Source organism: Nyctibius grandis, chromosome 9, assembly GCF_013368605.1.
Source record: "Nyctibius grandis isolate bNycGra1 chromosome 9, bNycGra1.pri, whole genome shotgun sequence".
In the NCBI taxonomy this organism is placed as follows: domain Eukaryota; kingdom Metazoa; phylum Chordata; class Aves; order Nyctibiiformes; family Nyctibiidae; genus Nyctibius; species Nyctibius grandis.
Genome location: NC_090666.1, coordinates 4,399,837 through 4,423,170, shown reverse-complemented (window position 1 = coordinate 4,423,170; position 23,334 = coordinate 4,399,837). Strand labels below are relative to the sequence as shown.

Sequence of the window (23,334 nt, the reverse complement as noted above, 5' to 3'; positions counted from 1 at the left end):
TCCAACTCATTCCTAGCATAGGTTTAACAATTAAATACTGGCAGTCCTCCCTAATTGCTATTTACGCTTTCTGTCAGCCATAGATGTTCCCTCCCTGCCCAGCAGCTAATTTTGCCAACTAACCTCTGAAGTGATCATCTTCCCTCGACTATAAATCTCTTCTGAAAGGGGCACTCTGCTGAGCCACATGAACAAATCCAAAGACTGAGTCTCTGGAGAAGTCAGGAATTATTAGGAATAATAACAAAAGCTGTAAAAAAGGGGATACTGCAAGGTGAACCATAGGAGGGGGATTTAAAAAGAAAACAAATACCAAAAAAACCTCCAAAAATGAGAGCAAATGAAGATGAGGAAAGAACAAACTGAAAAGGAAATGTTAAAATAAACATCCTGGGGCAATGAAGGACACCAAACTACAGCACAGGCTCTCACCCCACCGTCCCCTTCTTTAACAAATGAGAGCTACTGTGTATCTTAAAACTCTGCTGCTTATGGGGAAAAGCTTAGTTTCACATATAGGCAAAAACTACTTGTCTCAGATGGTGCTTTATCATCCCCTTCAGACAAAAATATTTGCTTTAAATCAAGAAGGAAAAAGAGTTACTGTAACCTTGGTGTTTCCAAAGTCGTGCAATCCTGAAATAGCAGCAAAAAAAGCCAGAAGCAAAAATATAATTTCTATATTCACTGCTTACATTGGCTCAAAACTTGAAAAAGGAAACAGCAAATTGTATCTATTGTCAGAGTAATTGCAGATATCCATAGGGTAATGATTTGTCCCAATAATTATTAATATGATGATCACTGAAATGGGGAACATTACTAAGTTCCTCATTCCTGCATTTTAATTGGCATCAGGTTGACACCTCTGTGCTTGTATCCTATACAAAGGCAAGCTGGTTTTCAGGAGTTGCCTGCAAAAGTTTAAGTCTCTCTAAATTTGAAAGCTTTTACTGAAGAACTATTGCCTCTTCAGAAATATTTGACTTAAAAAAACAAGTAAAGAAAACATACAGCAAAATTACGTAAGTGGAATGCAACAGATGTCTGAGAAAAGCCTTCTCCAGATATCTTCCTGCCGTCCCAATTATTCCCCATAAATACTTCAGTGCATAGCTAAAAAAATGCACGTTGACTCTGAACTCTTATTTACTTGTAGCTCGCTGTTAGTAGTACAGTTGCCACTTCCTATTTTGTCCCTCAACTTAAAATAACCCGTGATTCCAAAGCGAGCAGGTAAGGTGTTTCAGAACATGCAGGGGAGCAAAAAGCCACATGGCACCCTACCTCCCAGAGACAGAGAGCTGCTAGTAGCCAGGAGCTGAGGTTAAGATGGGAAATGCAAGAAAGCACCTACTTTGCAATCCCTTAAAGCCAACCTGTTACTGGTAGGAACGTGGCACGGCATGATGGTTACAAGTACATGGTACCATAAGCTATTTATTCCCTATTGCCTTCACCTCAAAGATGCCAGCAGCTACCTTTGTCACTGGTGGAAGTCGAGGTAAATTAGCAAGATGGACAGCTTGGGTCTCTCTCATGTCTCGCTTACCCACAAGGTAAGCAAAACAGCAATTACATCAACTGAAAGAGTAATTGCATCAACTGAAAGAGCAAAACAGAAGTGTAAGGACTGCACAAATCAAGCGTCAAACTCTTTTAACACTAAAATGTCATACTCCGCCCTGTCAAGTCAGAGACAAGTTTGATCCTGCCTTGCAGATAAAGACAAAACCAGCAAGATTAACAAAACATTGAAAGAACAATTAAAAAGCTTAGTAAACTTCCTATTACAGCTATGCAAATAGCCATAGACTCTGAAAACAAGCGTTCCAGGAGACCTACAAAAGTAACACTTTATTACGTGGTGCCAGGACAACAGTGGTGTATTTAGAGAGGAATGAACTACTAAAATAAAACCTCTTTGATCAAATTTTATCAGGTATAACACTATCCAAAATCACCTGACCAGAAACATTCTCACAGAAATTCAGCCTGGCTGCCCATTCAAAACGTGTCCGTGGCCTTACTCTATAGTTTCCAAAGAACATTAAAAACAAAAACCCATCCAAAGCCTGCAATTAAGTATTAACTAGCGTCACTGAAAGCGTCTCTCACTCTCGCAGACGCTCTTGAGGAAACACAGAGCAGATGACTAGGTGTTCACTCCCTTGTCTTTCAGATTAGGGTGAAGAAAACACAGGAACAGATTTTTCACTCCCAAGGATATATGTTTTCTTCAATGACCATATATGGAAAAAAGTCTCTAGGTATGGATTTCCTTCATGGCATTATATACTTCTCTGTCTTTTTCCTTCTGTTGTCATTTGCTCACCAAGCCTGCTATTTCACTGGTACAGCTGGCGTTCTCAAGCACATCCTCCCTATACCAATCCATCACATTGAAACGCTTGCACGTACCTCGAGCATAGACAGCAGGTCACACCAAGCTACTGGAAAATAACCAAAACATGACTTAGATTCCTCATTTCCCAGGAGCTCCCACGCTGAGCCGGAGCTCTGGCAATGTCCCATGGCAGTCTGCTCCAGAGATGCTGACGCTTAAAACCTGGGATTCCTGAACCTGAAGGTCCTCTCCAAACTGACAGTCCTTGGAGAATATGAGCTATCATGCCAACAGGTGACAGCATGTTTCTTTCTGACCGAAGAGTTTTGGTGCCATACAGACCTGGTTTCTATAGGAATCTCAAACCAAACCACTGCTAGAAATTTTTTGCAATACGTTGTTTGCATTTTTCTAGCTAGCACTAGTAATAAAATTAGATTTGCACAAAGGAGATGCAGAAGTAAGAAACACACTATATAAAATTTTATTTCTAGACACACTTTCTAGGTCATATGCATTAGTTTCCTTACAAATGGTCAAGAGTTTTGCTTTGCTCAGGATTACGCAATAGGAATCAAAAGTCTTTTCCCAAAGCACACTCAAATGGTGCAGCGGGCTTACCCACAATCAATTCTTCTGAAGAGGCCATGGCTCAACAGAGATTCACACATCAAAGAAAAATAAGTATGTACATCTCCACAAATCAGTGTGGGGTTTTTTTACCCCCATGTCAGAAGAAATACCACAAATTGCCATTTGTCCCACAGTACCTCCTCATTAAAGTTCCTGAGCAGCTAAAAAAAAACCACCTTGAAGATTGCAAGGTCTCTGTGGAAGTGTAGCAACCCCCCCAGATATGCCTGAACCCTGCTTTTAACAGTGGCCTGCTACTCCCAAGATCAGTCAACCCTAGAATTATCTGCAAGCTCCAAGGCTGGGATGATGCCGGCTCTGTCCCAAACCCAGTTCTTGGCCTGTACTGACCAGCACGGTAGGCAAGCACCCCACTGGTGATCAGCCTAGGCTTGGCTGCAGCAGGACCATATGGACACCCTGTAAGCTCACTTCATGGTCTATTGAACAGCATTCAAGTACCAGCTCTACATTCACAGAGTGAACAACTGGACTGGCATGAATCCTTAGGCTATAGCACAAGGCACTATATATTAAAGGGGATGAAAAGTTGTTTAGGCTGGTCAGAGATTGCGTAAGGCAGCCTACGTGGCCCTTATTTTAGACACCTACAATATTTTAAAGTATCTTTTAAAGACAATGAGAGGTTTACCAATTTTAGCAGAGACAAAAGTGACTCTCTTGGTTCTGCAGTTCTCATAAGCATCTACAGACAGGTGGGAAGGAAAGCAAGGTCACCATAAGGTAAGGTCATTTTATATTTCTACAGTTTGAAAAGAAAACACTGTATCTGTAAAAGAAACCATAACAAAGATTATTTTGTAAGCCTGTATTTTTAAACCTATGTTGCCTACTTAGCAGGTGTCAGAAGACAAAATTTTCATACAGAAGCAATACCAAATAAAGAACATTTGTGGAGAGATCATATCCCTTCAAGGCAAATTAATCTTACACTTTTCATGACTTGGCCAGGAAAACTTGCAAGGAAAAATCTATTACTATGATGCAGTCGAGACTCCTGACATAAGTTCAAATTCAACATTATCTCACTTCAAACTGCTGCTCTTAAAGTGGATTTCTAGTGTTTGGACTCCAGAAGTTCTTGCTCAAGATGGCAGCCTCACCATACAATTATTGTCATTAGTGATGAATGACATTTATGAAACATTTTTCTACCAAGTTAAGGCTCTCATAGTACATACAAGAATGACTGTTGACCTTTTCTATTCTGGAAAACCATCTCTCAAGTAATATGGAAAAATGTGGAGATACATACATTACTATGCACTTGATTCAACATGTAGACAAATACATAGTTCTGACTTTCAGAATGTCAGACAAACTGTAACTCCCAGATTTTATTTTTAAAATCCTCCATCATACGACAGCAAATTTTATGCAGCTGAACAAAGTTAGCAGAGCAGAAAGTTCTTTTAGCAGGCAACTGTGTTAATTTAGCAAGCAATTGTGCTTGCTAAACAAAACTGTGAAGAAAGAAAACCTGAACATAGTCAGAGTTCAGATCCAAGAGGGCCAAGAACTACCAGAAGCTTATTTGATCTGTTCAATTGGCTGTGTGCATTTCAGTCAATATATCTGGAAAAGTTACAGATGAAGCGTGAAGGCAAAAAAATTAATCAGAACAAAATAACTTCCAGAACTCTTTCCACACATAATTTGCTTTTACCCTAAAATCTAACACTGAAGGAAGATGCATAAACTTATGGCCATGTTTAGACACTTATCTGATAGCTGACCATTCAAGTCAGTCTCCTGAATATGAACTACAGAAGGTGAATGAAAGTCAGAATAAGAGATTACACCTACTTCCCAGCCTTCTATTCCTCAATTCAGACTTGGAATTTACATACACAAATCGTATTTTGCAATATTATATGTCTGTATATATGCTACATATTTTAGCCTTAAAATTTACATTATATATTTATGGCATTCAGCCAGCCTGTGCTGGCTCATTTCCACCCAGCACAGAGGAGAGGAGACGAAGTTTCAGATATCAGAAGTAACACTAGATGACTAAAACATTTTTAACACCTAGAGGCTTTCACAAGGCAATCTGGGCTTTGAAAGAAACAGATTTCCTCAAAAACTGACAACTTACTTTACAATACAGTAATAAACGCTACTGCTAACAATTACAGGGAAGTGTTCTGAAATGCACACACCAGGATCTAAATACATGAAACAGAAAGAGTAACTCATCTTGACTTCTATTTAAAATAGGGACGAACTAGTGGTGCTGTGATTTTTGTTTGCTTTAATCAACACAGACTTTTTGAAGAGAGAGACAGCTGGTACCCTCTGCTTCAGGACAGAACGAAAATGAAAACTTCTTCGCTGTACTTACATGTGAGGACTCAGTTCATAAAAGTTTCGGTTTCTGTATTCTTCCACTTTCTCTGGAGTATAAATGGGTAGAGATCTGTAGGGGTTTATTGATATCACCACGCTGCCGATGTATGTCTGTTGAAGGAAAACAAAAAAATTATGGCGGATTTCTCTGTTTAACATACTTTTGCCACTTAAATATTATTCTCCCATTTAATACTTATGCAAAAAAAAAAAGGCAAAAAGCCTAATTGTAGCAATGAATAAACAGGTACACACACTCTGAAACACCTTTTAGATCTCTCTCAACAATCGCTGTTGGGTACCAAGTAGCAATTTCTATATAACCGAAAGCCTCTTACGAACGTTTTTTAAAAGAAAGCCCAATCGTACAATATTTCTGTGACGAACTCAGATGGGGGAGGGAAAAAGGACACAGATGTTCACAGAGAACCGACTCCATCTGCATGGCAAATGTCACCCGAGCTTCGCTGCAGCCCTTGGGCACTCATACAAAACCACGTAAAGGCAAGGCCGGGGTTGGACTGCGCTCCCTCACCCGAGGAGGAGCTTCATGTCATCTCTTCAAAGCCTCGGGCACAGAGGAGCTTTGCAGAGAAGAAACCCAAAGGCTAATGGCCTCTGACAGGTTTCTGTCAAAGGAGAGATTTCCTGCCAGGACTCAAGCCAGACTAAGTCCTGCTGCAGTTCCTCAGCAGACGTGAAGCGTCATTTTTATTTCCAGATTCTAACCACACTTGCCATCACCGTTGCAAAGCAGACCGAGTAACGCGTTGGTTTACTCTGTTAGGTCCCATTTACTACCAATATCCGAACACCACGATTACCACGTCAGCACACGACACAACTAACCTGCCTTCGTCAAGCCTGCTGCTGGGTGCCCTGCAGCTCTCTGTACCTCCCTCCAGCTGCAAGGGCTGCATTCGAATACACCCGAGCGGCAAAAAACACCAAAACTCCATTCCACCCTGCCTACAGATACTGATCAAAGGTTAATTAAACCCCAAGTGCTTGGTATCTCTTTCCACAACCATAAAATAAATAAATAACACGTGGTGAAACACGATTTTCCAATAACCAGGGACTCCCTGGGAGGTGTAAAGGTGCACACAAAAGCCTCAGGTTCCCGTTACTTGGATTACATTTGCTAGTAACTATGGAAGAAAACCAGTGTTTTTTACCAGAAAGCTATGATTTTAAATGGCTTCTTCGCAGTGATACCTTAGCACCTCTCAGTCACTATTTGGGTTTTCCCCACATTTTTTCCTACAGGGAAGTGCTGTAATATGCATTTTTAAATGGCAGCAGAGGCACAAGGAGCCCAAGTTACTCACCAACAGGTTCATTAGAGCCCTGAATTACCTCCAGAGCTGCAGTCACAAATTAAAAATATTAATTGCTGCAACCCTTCCCTATCTAACTTTCATGTCTAAAGCAATTTTCTGCTAAATGCTAACCAAATTTGGTCCTAGGCAGAAAGCCAGGAGAGCATGATTTCCCATTTTCCACAGCATATGCACAGGCAAGCTGTGAACTCACACGGCATTTTCTGTCCCATTTAAACCAGAGTTGAACAAACTAGACTGCAGTGATAAAATAAGTAGCACGAGGCTTCCAGAGACACTCGTAGTTCATCCTTGTAGCGTTTACTACCCCCAGGATGAAACAGAAGCAGCCACTGCTGACAATTCGTTGTACAACTGCTGCTACAATCAAACACAATCCTTCACTAATTGGGCTCAAGACTCACCATTTCTAAACAACGCTTACTTTCTCCTCTCTTTTAAAACTGGCCAGAAACATTCTGCAAAACATTTCCCCCCACCACGCATCCGAACCCAGAACAGCCCACAGACCCTAGAAGCAGGCTGGTTTCACACCAAGAGCCCACGCAGAGTGCTGCGAGGGGGAGCAAGCCTGAAGGTGCCTCCCCCCATCTTGGCAGCCAGGCTGAAACTCAAAGAGGGACAACTCCAACCTGCCTCACACTGCAACCCAGCAGGGAAGCACCCCCAAAGGCATTCAGATACAGACTGCTGAGAAAGTCCCAAAAGAATTAGGATTTTTGCTTCTTTCAAACACACACCACAGTGTGTGCTTATACATATATTTTCTTGAAAGAAAAAAAAAATTATTTTAGTTTTGTGGTCATCCTCCCCCTGAGGAGGAAAGTGTTTTCCATCTATGTCTAATCTCTGTGGCTGAACAAGAAAATGCAAAAATTGCCTTTCCACAGTGTTTACTTTGCTCTCTGAACACATGTGGCTTTGGCAATTTGCAATCCTACAGATTCTTGGCGAGAATAACAGATTCCCAAGAGTAAGAACCTTTCTAGTCTTCACAAGTGCATGAATACCCCAATTAGGACTCTTTCCTGATAAAACATTAATATATTAACTTGTTTCCTCACAGATCTTAAAAATTTGTGAATTCAGCCTGTTGTGAAATCAGCGCTGAAAAGCATCAGCAGAAGAGAGACGAAGGCCAGATCTTGAAGACAATATTTTGAAACAGGAATTCTTTGGAACTCGAAGACTTGCCCTTTTCAGCTATTCTGCTACCATAATAGCATACAATTTAATTGCTAAGCTCCTTGAAGTACCCTGAGATGCCAAGGTAAAAAAAAGCTGAGTGAAAGTGAAAACCTTGATTTTTAATTCTGAATACAGGCGTTAAAATGAGATTTATTTAGAACCATCTCTTCATCGCTAAGTATTGCTTAGATGATGTATTTTGGGTATTCAAGTCAGCTGTTTATTGTCAGACATGAACAAATACAGACCATTTCCTAAAATACCAATATTTCAAAAGGTCAAACAACTACACAGAAACAAAGACGTACTCATGTCCATTTTAAACACCAAGCTAAGCATGCCAAGAAGTCATTGCTTTTGCGGCAAAGTCGCTTGCAAGAACTAATACATTTCCTCTTCTAAAAATGCCAGTATCTCAAAGCTGATGCCTAATAGCTACTTGCTACTGGTGGTCTGTTAGATTCCACATAATGGGGATAAACAGATCCGGAAAATAGCTTTCCCACATAACATCTGCCTTCCCACCAGAACTCTATTATAAACAAACAAAATAAATGGCTTAAATCCTTGAGCAAGCGACGAGCACAGAAACATTCCAGCGCTGAAAGCAGAACACTCAAGAGTAGTGGGAGACCATACCGTGGCCCCCCAGGGACTAAAGAGATCCTTCATTTCCCCTCTTTAAGGAAAAAAATGAAACCCCAGAGGAACGGCCTCATGATGATGAACGCACAGAACAGTCAGGAGGTTTGATTTCTTTCCTGGCTTTGACACAGTCGCGTTGTGCGAGTTTGGACAAGATCTGCTGTCTCCTCAAGTTTTGCTAACTAGAGACTCTTTATAATACTCCTTTCCTCCAAATTTCTAATTTATTGTGATAACTCACAACGGCAAATTCTACCTCCTCGGCGTGTTTGTCCAGAACCCAAACCAAGAGGACTCTCACTCATCGCTTATCAGTGCATCTCTCATGTAGCACAGCAACACTGTAATGCACTAACATTTCATCTGCAGAAAAGAGCATTCACATTTCCACCAGGGCCAATGACAACACATTCTGCATTCTCCACCAAAACAACACGGACAACTCATTCCTGTTCAATAACGGGTGTAAGACCCTGAGTAGGAAGAAAATTCTAAATCACAACTCGACTGGAAAAGTTGATAATATTTGTTACATCACTCCTAAGTACTGCTGGAGATGCAACATCCAAGACACTTTGATGCCTTATTTTCTCCCCCTAGGACTGAAAGCAAACATAACCACTTGGGGCAAGATGCTACTGCTACTTCAAGCTTGTATCTGCCTTGCAAGGCCTTCTGTGCCTTTCTAACCCCAGCAGCTCTAAGACTGGCTTAAGAAGAGGCCTGAAATAGCCAGACGATGCAAGATTCCCATTGCCCGGCAGGAACCTACATGCAGCAGCCTCTTTCCAGCCAAGGGCTGGGGAAAGCTAATGCTAGAAACTGGCAAACCGCCTGAAACGCCTGCGGACCTTTCAGGGGAGAGGTTGCAAAAACCTTACAGGGAGCCCAGCGAAAGGTCCCCAAACCCCTCTGCAGCCAGGACGCACAAGCACTGCTGTGAAATCTGATTACACACAGAAGAGGCAGTACAGGCCAACTCAAGAAGGGGAGCTTTTAGAAGACCACTAGTAGAGCATATGGGAGAATATTTCACACCCTGGGAAACAGTATATTAATAAAGCTGTTTTTCCTCCTGGCAAAGTTAGTCTTGCAATACCCCAAGGGCCCAGAAGAGAGAAGATTGCAGCTGCAGAAGCCAGGGAATGTTAATCGACAGCAGTTGAGGCTGCACCACAGGAGCTGCAGAGCTGGGGCTATAGTAACAGCCTGCTCCGTATCCCTCAAAACTTTTCTGGATCTGTGGCATCCTCTGCAAAGCAACCTTCTGCAGAATTTAAAATCATTAAGCAGCTACACAGATTTGTTGCAAACCTTGTGGAAGTGTACCCTACATCACTGTTAAATTCTAGTAAAAAAAACATCGCTTGTGTGGCTACTGATACTTCCATGTTTGCAGACCAATTTTAATACTCCAGATTGGCATAATACACATTTCTTTAGTATCAATTACACTCGACTATACTGGGTTCCTATAATTTTTAACAGTTTCATATCACACCGCTAAAACAATTCATTGAAATGAGAGACATTGAAGTAAGATCAAAGAGAAGTGTGACTGGATTTTATTCAAATGAAACCAGAACCAAGGCTTGGGCAGCACTGTTTTCTCTGCAGGGGGGAGGGCTGTGTTTTGGTTTTGTGGGGTTTTTTTACTGTGACATACGCAAAATTTTATTTCTAATATAATAGTTATTTTCCTTTGTTTTTGCCTGAACTGCTGTGGTTCGGGATCTTGCCAGCTCATAAGCACATGTGCTGCTGCATGCTCAGAATAGCTGAGGCCAAGGAGATGGCAGATGCAGAGAAGCCTGTACTTACATGTTCCCTGAACAGTCTCAAACTCAAAACAGAACCTGGCAAATTTAACACTGCAATGTTACTCCATAACGAAGTTTCTCATTTTAAAAAACATTAGCAACTAGATCAGTACCTTATTAAAATATCATCTCTTATTTGAACAATCATGCTGTGTGCTCCAATTTGTTTTCCATTGTGGTTGGCCACAATAAAACAGCTAAATGCACCCTGCTTCTCCTCCGTCGTGTTTTTTTCAGGTCGGAAACACACGTAAAGTTGCAAGACACTATGTTTGAAAAGAACAAGGAAAAGAGTAACACCAAGACTAAAAGCAAAACCACCTTAGACCATTATTACTGTGTCTGGCGCTTTGATTCCCTGTATTACTGTGTATCGCAATGTAGGTGTTTGTACTGTTTGGTGGACAGGGATGGGCTGAGTACTTGAAAAACACACAAACAAACCAACTGGGATTTCATCCTGTAACACTCCAGGGTTTGCCTGCACTGTTTCATGGCAGCACACACAAAATAAACTCTACCTGTGATCCAAGCCGTGCAGCTGCGCTTTGTGTTGAGCCAATGCCTTGAGCTTGAAGCATGAGCAGAGCCCCCAGGTACCATCTGCGGGCAGCTATGCAGGCACAACCCCAGGATTCCAAAGAGCAATGGCCAAGTGGAAAGAACAGAAACCAGCGAAGTTCAATTTCCTCAGACAGGAGCTTCTGCGTGGATTTTCCCATATCCAGTAAGGGCTGGACTCGCGTAGCATCACACAGCACTTTTTCCCTAGTTAGCAAAAGAAACTTCTATGCTTTGGGACCTCTCATTAGCATTTCCCAGCAAATACAGCATCTCTCCAAAGCTCCTGCTCACCTCTAAAGAGGCCACAAGAATCTGGGAGATCCTACAGGTAAGATAGCCTGTTTCCACCTCCCTCACTGGAAGGCAAGCCAATGCTAAATATCTACTTTTCCAAAGGCTAGTCTGCAGTAAACTGAAAACACAATCCAGACTCTCAGGTTTACTCTCTCTATATATATAAGAAGAAACCTCCTCTTCTCCTTGATAACTACTGAATATTTTTCACTGCAGGTTGGAAGGAGTACTTTCTAATTATGTTCATCCAAGTGAGGAAATATAACACTGGATTTCTGAACAAACACAGCCTATTCCCCACGATGATTAAAACTCCCTTGCCCAAGACCACCCTCCTTCTGGACATTGCATTTTCACCCCAGAAATATAGTGGACAAAGTCTGTATGTTGTAAGAGGAAAAAAGAAAAAAACAATCTTCATAAACCATTACATGTGCTTAATGCAGTTATTAATCATGATAGGCAGCCTTGTAAAACCTGGACAGGACAGCAAAGACTTAACAGAAGAAAACTACATAGAAGAGCACAGGATGACTTCCTGAAATTGGGAAGGAAAAGAAAAATCAAAGAAAAGAAGAAACTGAGGCAACAGCATCCACAGTTCAAGCAAAACCACCTTACAGCTAGGGGAAAGGTAGTAGCATGTATCACAGTCATGTACCAAACATGTCGATGGCTGATAAAATGACTCAAGAAACAAAGCTCAGACAGGTAACACAAAGGCAGAAGAGCACATGCATATCCTCCCAAAGCAAACAATCACGACACAGACCACCTACGGCAAAAACAGTAACAACGCTGCTAAAATATTCTTCAATGCAGGCTTGATCCTGCAAGTCACCTGCAAACAGCAGCAGCCCGAACAGGCTGTGGGTAACCCACAGCGACCAGGAGCAAGCCCTTAATCGTACTGCAACCTGGTTTAGAGCCGAGCGTTTGCCAGACACCCACAGGGCGAGTCGAAGCGAGCCCTTAAAGGGGGTGCATGGGCACAGATGAGCAGGTTTCTCCTCTGACTTTCCTGAGGGCACAGAATCTCTCTGCTGCTCGGTGAATATTGCTGCTAATCTCGTGATCGTTATGACAGACTCTAATATTATTAACGAAGCAGATTAATCATTTCAGCCTCTCTGACTACATTGGGATGTTTTTACACAAACAAACACAATTCCTACACGGGATGCAATTACAGATGAAACCTGTAAAGTAAGCGATGGGGAAGTCAACCCAAAGCAGAAAAATTTTAAGGAAAGCATTTAAATACCTCAGAACGTCAGTGCTTGCTCACTTTTGAAAAGATAAAAGACTTGTTTTCCTTAGCAAACAGTAGCTGGAGGTTGGATAGCCTCTGTGCCAAGAAACCATTGGGGAAAACATTAGTGAGAGCACTCATTCCAAAATGTCTTGTATTTCTGTATGAATAAAATGGGGGACGGGGGGGCAGGAGCCTCCTGCCATGCCGCAGCCAAGGCTAACCTATGGTCTTCAGGGTGAAAACCATGTTTTTACAGTACCTGGACACTTTTGCTTCTATTTCTGTTATTTACCAATCTTTCATTAATCTTCCTTTTGTGTTTTTATTTCATATAACGTGCACTGAAACCACTAGTAAATGCCCAAAATGTCATCATCACCTTAGTGAAGAACTACACAGCATTTTGGGGCAGAGCCAGCACTGTAACAGTCCCTGGGGCCCTATGGGAGGCATTTCCTACACCACCTCCTCTCTTTTTCCTCCTACACCTCCTCCACATCAGAGGCAAAAAAGAAAGAGTGTGTAGGGAAGGAGAAGACCCCTACACACAGCCCACAACATGCATATAATTTTCTATGATCCTGATTAATGTTTTCTTACTCCTTTGTGCAGATACTGGATACAGCCCTACAAACGAGTGCCTCGAACACTATGCTCAGCATCGTGGGAGCCGTACAGAAAGGAAAGGAAACAACGCACTGCCTTGAGATAAGGAACTTGCCTCCCACAAAGCACTTCAGGGTAAAAAGCAACCAACCTGCTGGCTGCAAAAATCATTACTCCCGACTCCAGGCAAGTTATAGAGTTTGTTTTACCAGAGCAGGCTGATGCGAAGGGCCAGAGGACCAACAGGATTTCTATCTAGATAACAAGCAAAGCAAGATTTACAGGGAGGCAGAACACTTCTTCTTAGACCACAAGCTATCACGGGAAAAGATATGCCTTGGGCGCACAAACCCTTCTTCACATCTGAAGGAGAAGCAGCAGGCTTCAAGGTCCTAGCCTGTGGCAGCTGCAACAATATTATTACTACAACTCAGTAGCTTCCCTCAAAGAGGGAAACTGTTGAGGCACTGCTGGGAAAATCACTCAAATCGACGACGCAGGCATGCCCCGAGGGAGGAAGGGAAGAAGATCTGAGGCAACTCGGGTCCCCCGGGCTCCCATCGCAGGCGGATGGATGACTGCTCTGCTCCAGCTCTCAAACCGTCCTGCGTTTAAGAAACAACTCAGTCACCACACCTGCCACTCCTCAAACTTCCAAAGGAAGACCAGCAGTCCAGGCTGGACTCGCTGGATAAACACAAGTAAATACATTAAGATACAAGAGAGCAGGACCAGGTCTTCTGCGTGTTGCTGCAGGAGCAGCAAAGACACAGACCTGCTACCGAGAGGCATGTGCACAGCTAGGATGTACCTGAAACCACAGGGGACAACAACCCTCTTCAAAACCCAACAAAGGACTCCATCTGGCCTCAAAAGCAACATACTAAAGACCAACATGACCATGCTGACATCAGAAGGTAATGAAATTGAAAATAAAATTGAACTTCAACAATCACTCCATCATATTACAATGAAGCTACATTTACGTATCCCAAAACCACAAATCACTGTTCTTCACTACAGAGTTATACAGAAGGATGGTCACAGAAGGCTGATCCAGACCAAGACAATTGGTCTCATTCACATAATTCTGTTCTCCACTCTCGTCTTCCAAATGTAGCATCTGGAATACCAGGTATGAGTGCAGCAGGATATGCTTGACAGCAGTTCAGTAAACTCCTAAATACTGTAAGGTAGCTGAAAAAGGAGTGAGTCAATAATATAGACAGACACAGTGGAGTAAAGTCGAGTCAGAAACACAAAGGCTACCCCTAAAATATCAAAACAATAGAGATAAACGGGAAGCAGCTCAGCCTGTGAAACAACCACACCGCAACAGCCATGCCACCAGAAGGCAGCCACAAGGATGCTACCTCAAACAGCTAACACTGAGTTATTATACTGGAATGCCAAATATTTAATATTGCAGTGATAAAACAACATGTGTTCAGTACCATGAGACTGCTCCTGCCCAAAGCAGCCCACAAACTCCACGCGCAGAAAATACAAATTAAATGCTGACAGCAGAGAAAAATTCTGTTCTGTTGGAAGAACAAAAAGCAAACAAACATTTTGTTGTAAGGAACAAAATGTTGACCTCTGCAAATTTGGTAAGGCTTCAAGAAACAACATAACTGTGGGGAAAAAATGCACAGGGCAGCAGAATAAAGCGGTATCTGGCCTCTAAAGACCTCCGCAGCACCACTCCCCTCCAGGCTCCTCACACCTCCCTTCCGCACGCCTCACAAACCAACAAGCCCAGCACAAAAATAAGTTTCTGACCAATGCATATACTACAATTTATCCCAAATCTCTATCATTCATGAGTCACTGTAAATACACATATAGACATACGGACGAGTGCCCCCCCATTTGTCAGCATCCTAAAATACAAAGGAAAAATAATTGCTGAGCTGGATTGGCTGAGCATATTTCAGCCAACTTAACAAAAAAAAAAAAAAATAAAAAGTTCAGGGAGGGAGTTCAACAGAGTGAGTCAAAATTCATCAGTGACATACAAACCGAATTTTATTAATGTATTTGAAGTTTTCCATGCGGTCTCTAGGTCACACGTTTTAACCCCACAAACTGCTCCCTGGAACCTTCGAATAATCAACATTGTATTTTTTTGCTACTTGCTAACTGCATTGCCCATGAGCCACATTTTACTCTGTGACCTTAAAAGAAAAACTCTCACGGGCTTTTGTTACTGATATTTACAGAGAAGAACTTTTGCAAAAAAGCGATGCAAATTTTATCAATGAAAAGTTTAAGAGTTGCAAAAAGAATATAACAATTATAGCTTTTTAAGGAGATTTTTCTTGGTCAGACGTATCCCAGACATTTCCAGACGTGACTAAACTCCAAGGCTCCCATTTCCAATTAACACGTGCGTGTTACCCAATGAGTCCTTCCCTCCAAAGCCACTCAGCATGAAGAATCTGATGGTCTTTAGTAGAATATTTGGCCGAACTCCAGCTCCACCAGCCTTCATGCTTATTTTTATAGGCACAGCCTCCAGCTTTGCACTCTGGTATGCAACCTAACACCCAAGTCCATTAAACTTTCCATCAAATACACATAAAATTGAACAACATGTAATCAAGCTGTAGCCTGTTCTCTGTTAGGAGTACGCTTATTGCTCTGTTTGCACCATGGCATGAAACTTCGCTACTTTTCTTGAAGGGCTTACAGTGACCATGCCCAGGATGGTACAAGAGGACCGTTGGGGCATCCGGATCTGAATGCTCTTGCAAGGGGAGCTCGTACTGACAAGATCTGGAATTTCAAAGCAGTAAATGGAGCTTGCACCAGGATCTCCAACATCAAACATTCAGCATCAAACATAACTACTGTGAAAGAGAGTAGAAAAGATAAAAATTGTGTTCTTTTCCAGTAGAATGAGCCCACTTATCTTGTCGTCTTTGGCTATGGGGAGAGATTTGGCACTGTTCACTGATGGCTTGACCTGACTCTCACATTTACCTATCAAGACTGGCTAACAGGATTATGCAACATCTGGCCAACTTTACAGCATTTTCAAAGATATCAATGTTACAGGTCTCATTCCTCACAACAAACCCTTCTGAAGTTTATAACTGCAACTCCATTTTAAAACTAACATATGTAGCACAGACACAGCCATCACTGTACAGAAAGCTCCTCAGAAACCGGTGTTGAGTAAGCCCTGGCTTACTGCTGTAGAAACACTTCAATCCATTCACATGGCTTCAGTTTGACTTAAGTTTTTTAAACTTGGACACAATTTTTGGTAATGCCTACAATGGGGCACTGACATGAGGAATGAACTTAACTCCACCACTAAGCCAGGAAAGGACAAATCCATTCCTACTGCCCTCTGAAAGGATCCTGAGAGGTCAGCTTGTGTAGCTGGTTAGGGCTGAAGAAATCTGCAGTCTTTGTTAAGCACCAACAGTAGCTCTTTAATAGTCCAATCTGGTTTCCCCAGGATAGCATGCAAACTACGGATTTTACATGGTAAAACAAACATTACTTCCAGATGTAACAAAGGCTTCATTGTGCTCATCTGAGTCTAAAAACAGAAATACAAAGTGTAGTTTTCATGAGTGAGGTTTGGGGAGAAGAGAGTGGGTGGCAATAAGGAGAAGGGAGAGAAGAGTTTGCACTTGAAAATTAATGTGTGGTTGTTACCGTGAGCGCTGTTCCAGCTGTTACTGCTTTAAAAGGTTTCCAAAATACGCAACAGTGGCATGAAATTTGCAGGACAGCAGAACTCAACTGATACGGAAAGCAGATAATATTCCTCAAGTGATTTGGTAAATAAAACCACGCAGCATCACCAACTGAATAACTTGTACACTTGGTAGCAGCATGTGGCACAGACATAAACATCTATTCTTTCCACCACTGATGTAGTGAATGTTTTAAGACTTGCAAAGATCTGCAACATTTTGCCTTCATAGTGTGGATTCACAAACAGTACTTGTTATACTTTACAAAAAGTAAATCACAGGATCAAACAAACCTGGAGATAAAAAGGATAAATGATAGTGCAACAAACTACAAGGGAATGATTCAGGGGGGAAAAGAAAAAACAATAAAATAAAACACCAACACAAAAATCCTTTGGGTTTTGGCAGCAGTTCACACTTCTCAACACAGCATGTTTAAGGATTAGGCTTTCCCACCTGCAAGGCAAAGGATCCAACATTGCCAGAGAAAAGTGACACCTCGTATCACCTCCCACAGCACATAACACAGCTAATTACATCGCACGGCAGTGCCGGGCCCAGCCGAATCAGATACTGGGGGCAATACATGCTTCTGTCACTGTCTCAAAGAACTGTGTGTTTGAACGTGCTTGTCAGCTAGTATGTAATAGCAGACAAAAATAAAACACATTACCCATTTGTCATTCAAACTGATTTCTTTCAAGAAAAAGCTATCCAGTCTAAATTAAGTAGAAACATGTAATTAAATACTTTGCAATCCATAGTAGTTTACATTAAAAAAAGTCTTGCCAAATCCACTCCTATGTGACTTAGAGCAACCCTTCTTAAGAGACTGCATAGTCTAGGCTACACTCACAGAATCGCGTTCTAGCCTTAATGCTTTAAGTAAAACTTTCAAATACGACCCAAAGATTGGGCAAGGTAGTACTGTCTTCTTCAATCTCTAGGCAAATAGCTCCCTTTCCTTCTCTTCTCCTTCATATTTTCTTGAGCTAAAGTGGAATGAGATGATTCGGTATCACCCACTTTTACTGCAGGTATTAGGAATACACAGTTAACCCTAAAACTTAAGTGAAACAGGTTAATTCTACAAGCCACTGACTGAAAAAACCTCTGAATCCCACAGGAGGCAGCCACCGTGGCTGTTGAATGTGGAGGGCTTGCCAGAAGCAGCATGAAAGAGAGGCAAAGAGGAGTCTGATATCGACCTGCCTGTACCAACGTCTAAGGGTTATCAAGAGGGAGCAAACTACATCTTCAAGGAACAAGGAAAATTTAAGACACAAATTTTTGGAAACGTAACTCTCAAAGGCATCAGGAAGATTTTTTTTTTAACCATTGTGGAAGAAATCTTTCTACAAATACAGATTGTTTTGGTTTCTTCTCCAACAAGGCTTCAATGGATACTGAGAAACCTCGTCTTACTTTAATTTTCTCGTTAATTTAAACTGTCAGTCCAAACTTAAGGAGCAAGTAGGTGGAAGTGATACAATAGCAGATAGGTGCAACTGCATATTACCAAGCTAATGCCTACAGAAAAGGGAACAGACATAGTTTAGTAGGAAGATTACTCCAGAAGAAAGATGCAGCAGACAATGGATAGCAGAGGTACAAAAGCACAGACTATAACCAAGGGATAGAAACAGCAAACAAAAATAACCCAGACCCTCCCATATTGGAGGATGGAAAGGTAAATGTATAACGAAACCATGAAGGTTCAAATGCTTAGCAAGAAGGAAAAATACAGTCACACTAAAAATTAAAGGGGGGGGAGGAGCTAAGTTATAATTAAGTACAGAACACATCTGTTTGACTGGAATAAGCTGCAGACACAATTGCTTGCAGATCATAGCTATACTTTGGCTTAAATTTTTCAGCTTTGCTCTTAAAAGACTTATCTTTCACCAGCAATCTTGGAAAGTCTCTACAAGCCATTAAGTTCACACAGCCTCAGCGGTACAGCAGATACAATACTGGGCACATTTTAACAAAAAAGGACTAAAGAGATGAAGCAGGAAATGAAGGGCTTAACTGGATCACAGTTTGCCTCTTCATTCCCAGTCTGTTTCAACTGCCAGTTCACAACATCTCTCCTATTGATCATCACTCAGAGATTAATATGCCTGAAGATTTTGATTACTTCCACATATATCCAAGCTCATTGTTTCTAGTTTAAAACCCAACCATTCTAATAAACATAACTCTTTTTCAAATTAAAGACAGCAGGCAACATTTAAGCTAGCCCTAACAGTATTCCAAGCATATACTGTTTCTGCATCAACCTGCTCTAACATCCTGGAAGTGCCTTCCCTGGGAGTGAATTATTTACAACTGCAACATCCTCTAACAACAGGAATATCAGTTATTGTCATCATCAGTTCTGGGACTGTTTTTTATGAAAATCAGAGGTCCACCATGCTGTGCAATGGGATAAAAGAAAAAGGAAAATATCCCAGATGGAAAAGATCAAATACAAACAATGAAGTACAGGAAAGGCTACAGCACAAGTAAGGTTTAAAATATCCCTAAGACAATAGATCATGTTCAGGCATTCAGTCTATGTGTATCCTTATAAATAAACACATATTTTAAAAATGACAACACAGCTCCTCACAGGATGTCATTTGTTAACATATACTCACATATACTTCACTGTGATCAAAGCGCTTTTTCAGATTATTGATGAACGAATCTTCATTAAGTGGCTCTAGAAGAACCATATCTCCCACCCCTATCATGTTGTCCAAAAGTGACGTCTTGACCTCCATTTTGGCCATTTTCTCCTGCAAAGAAGGAAATGAAAAAAAAAAAGAGCAAAGTGAGCTCAAAATTATTCTAATTATTCACGGCATTATCCAGTAACACTGTTTAAGGAATACATGTTAAAAACCCATCGAATGACACTGCTTTAAAATCTTTTTCCAAGGAACGTTCCCAAAGTCATTCTATCTACCCAGGTAGTCCACACAATTCCAAAAAATTAACTTCTAACAGTCAACAATGCCCTCTGGTTCACTATACATTAAATAATGAAGCAGCAAGAAAGAGAAATGAAGATCCCAGTGGGCATCACATCAGTTTTTTTGGATGACTTCAACACAGTCTTCAAGTGTACACAAACCCAAGTTTTTATCAAAAGCTGTATCAACATCTCCAGTGTATCAATTTGATACATCAACATCTCCAGTGTTTAAATTTGTCAATATCTTAATCTGAATTTCTTTCTCACCCTTACTTGCATTTCTCCAACCCCATCAACATTTAAATGGAAACCAAGTGAACTCATGCAGAGTCTTAATTCATAAACCCCGTACTCTAGAGTGCCTATATGCCAGTACCGTACTGCTCTTGGTTACACAAGGCTACCAAATTACTTCATTTCCTAACCAGACTTTTCAGGATTTATTTGTAATTTTAGTACTTAAGAGAGCATTTTCGTTGGACACTAACAATCCCACTCACAAGTGGAGGCTGCACCTATATAACCGCAGTGGCAAAAGGCAGAATCCAGGCTTAAACGGGGGACCACGATCAAACAAAGTAACCAAGTCTGATAAACGAAGTAATTCAGACAAAGAAGTCAAGGTCAGGCCAAAACTCGACACCTATTTGATCGTCCCAGCCTTTTATCCTTCCAATCCAAACGTTACAGAAGATTAACCAAGCTCCTCAAGAACTCCAGGCACACAGTTACTGCTTTCAGCTTTCATGACTAGACTGAAAAATGAAGATATCAGCAGAGGTGGCACACAAATGGGGACCCAGGGGTGAGAGAACGACTTTGCCGACAACGCAAATCAAGAACAAACTACTGCACAGCTACAGCTTATTTTAATTCTAAATATTTTTTCCTCATTGTTCAAAATGCCGTTGAATAGCTATTACTTATACAATCAGCGTTAACTTGCCATAGTACCTCCATCCACCAGATTGCTAACTGAAAACAAGCAAAGCCTTTTATCTCTTGCTTCTGTGCACAGCCACCGCGTTACTACATGTTATTTGATTTTTTTTGAGCAGTGAGTGACATTTGAGGGCATATTAGATCAAGACTTAAAGTCGTGTTTGATGTTTTTCCAAATTCAACGACGAGAAGCACAGCTCCACAGGCAGCTAACGTAAGTGACACAACAAGATCCTCAAAACCTGAACCAAGCCTGGGAATTACTGGAAATTCACATGGAAATGCAAAAACAGTGCTGAACTATGGTAACGAACCAAAGCTGAGTCAACTCTGCTAAACAAACAGAAGAGCATTTATTTTAAACAAAAACACTGGACAAATATTTTTGTAGAAAAAGTTACTTTTCTTCTTAAAAGTTCACCTCTCTGAATCACCAAAAAAATTTTAAACATGCACAAAAACTTTTCAGAGGTATCACTTCAACTTCTGTATCCCATTAAGACAAATTCTTTAAACTACTAGTTTTATTTCAATAACCTAATTACTTCCCATGCATCAGCTAATGCTCAAATAATTTTTGAAGGCTGAAAAAAAAAATCCTTCTCAAGTATGGAACTTATTAAATATTGGGTTTGTAGCCAAAAAAAAAAAAAAAGCCGACGTCAAAATCCTAATATGGACAATTTCAACCTAAAATTTAAGTTCGAAATAGCATACCTCATCTACCATTGTGAAATTACATACCACCTACCACACTTCATGCATCACTGCTCCGGAATTTCAAGACCAAGAGCAGCCAAACCCATCAAGAACATTCATGTATTCCCAAGCTCAGAGGCACATTTTGCAGAAGTGCACAAAGACACCGTATCTACTACTAAAAGCTGGATCAGAAAGTTGTATACAAATACAAATTTATCAATATATTTGAAAAGTTCCATTTTTACAGTCAAAGGTTTTCAGCTTGGTTTTTTCCACAATAATTTAACATCATACTTTGGTTAAAATATATCCATTAACTTGAGAGCTAGAAAATATTAGAAACACAGGTAATGAAAAAATTGGACAATATGCCTAGACATCTTGTTTAACACTGAATTCTCAAAATCATTTGCAATAGCTTAGCCTTTGCAAAATATTAATTAAAGATCATTAATCCCTGCTCCGGTTTAGCTAATAACAAAGGAAAACCTGGCAAGCCTGTGGGATAACTTGGTTGCCTATCTGAGGTAAAAAGTGGGAAAAAAAGCACTGTTAAGAAAAGCCAACAATGTTTAAACATACGTTAAACAATTAGATTTAATTTAATTTTGGGCACAAACTGAAACATGGGAAGTTCCATCTCAATATGAGGAAAAACTTCTTTACTTTGAGGGTGCCAGAGCATTGGAACAGGCTGCCCAGGGAGGGTGAGGAGTCTCCTTCTCTGGAGATACTCAAAACCTGCCTGGACATGACCCTGTGCAATGTGCTCTAGGGGAACCTGCTTTGGCAGGGGGTTGGACTAGATGATCTCCAGAGGTCCCTTCCAACCCTAATCAGTCTGTGATTCTGTAATCAATAACTGAATTTACTGCACTAGAAGAATTTAATAGAAGTAGCTTTTAAAAAAAAAAATCAAAATTCAGCACACAGAAAAAAAAAATAATAAAAACCAACGAAACCCTTGCTACATCGTAAGACTAAACTTCAGTCAAGATTTTTAGCAATACGTCACTATGCCCAGAAACGCAACCCAAATCCATGCCCAAGTATTTGTATTTGCCATACATCCAAGGATGCCTTGCAGCTGGAAACCTCTTCCCAGCAGTGCTGGTGACAGCGTGCTCCCCACAATCTGGAGAAGAGCACATAAAAGGAAGGGGCTTCTACCTATACAGGTAACCACGCACCTCTAAAAAGATGAACATTTCTCAAGAACCATTTTCAAGAACCAGAACTATGAGAGGGACGGGAGCAAAACACGCTCCCGGTGTCTGAGAGATGAGTAATGATTGAAACCACAGCTGTGCTGGCGAGAGAGCACGGGCAAACAGGAAATTAGGCTCGAGGAAAAGAACCAGAATGGGTTGTGTCCTGTAAAACAAGGACACTTTTAGTTATTTTCAAGTGAAGATTGCTGAATGGGAGATGATGTATGGAGGTACTGAAGTGAGGCTCTATTTCAAACTGGAAATTCAATAGAAAGTAACCTAAAAATGTAAGTGGTGGCCCCTCAATTTACCTAATACATTGTTTTCGCAACTATAACATCTCATTCTGTTGACGTTAAGAAAAATGACAATATTGTACAAAGATTACAGCTACAAATTATTAAAACTCTAATATAGCAACAAATTAGCTCAGCAAAAAACCCAAAATTCTTCTAAGGCTTGCAGTATGCAAATCAGATTCTTCCTCAAACACTCCCTGATGTCTCCCACACCCACCTACCACTTGAGTCTTCTCCCAAATTTACCTTTCTTACCCCTAAAGCAAACATCGCCAGCAGTTCAGAACATCTCCCTGCTCTCCAGTCATTTGTCAAATCTGTTCTTCCCCACTTTGCTCTTATATCTAGGCCTTAATTCAACGGAGTGAGGACACTTTCAACGCGTTTCCATCCTCAGAAAAATAAAAGAGATTACTCAGTAATCCTTCACAGCTTGA

The 23,334-nt window shown here is 41.0% G+C and overlaps 1 protein-coding gene across 2 annotated transcripts in view; it reads right to left on the bottom strand.

Moving 5' to 3' along the window:
- MYO1B (myosin IB) overlaps window positions 1–23,334 on the bottom strand; it is a 114,196-nt gene that overhangs the window by 78,215 nt on the left and 12,647 nt on the right. For both annotated transcript variants that reach the window (XM_068407191.1, XM_068407192.1), the window contains exons 2-3: window positions 19,424–19,564; window positions 5,349–5,464 (exon numbers count right to left, since the gene is read on the bottom strand). In XM_068407191.1, the coding sequence (XP_068263292.1) occupies window positions 5,349–5,464; window positions 19,424–19,558 (251 nt within the window). In that variant the 5' untranslated portion in view covers window positions 19,559–19,564. The remainder of the gene's footprint in view (window positions 1–5,348; window positions 5,465–19,423; window positions 19,565–23,334) is intronic.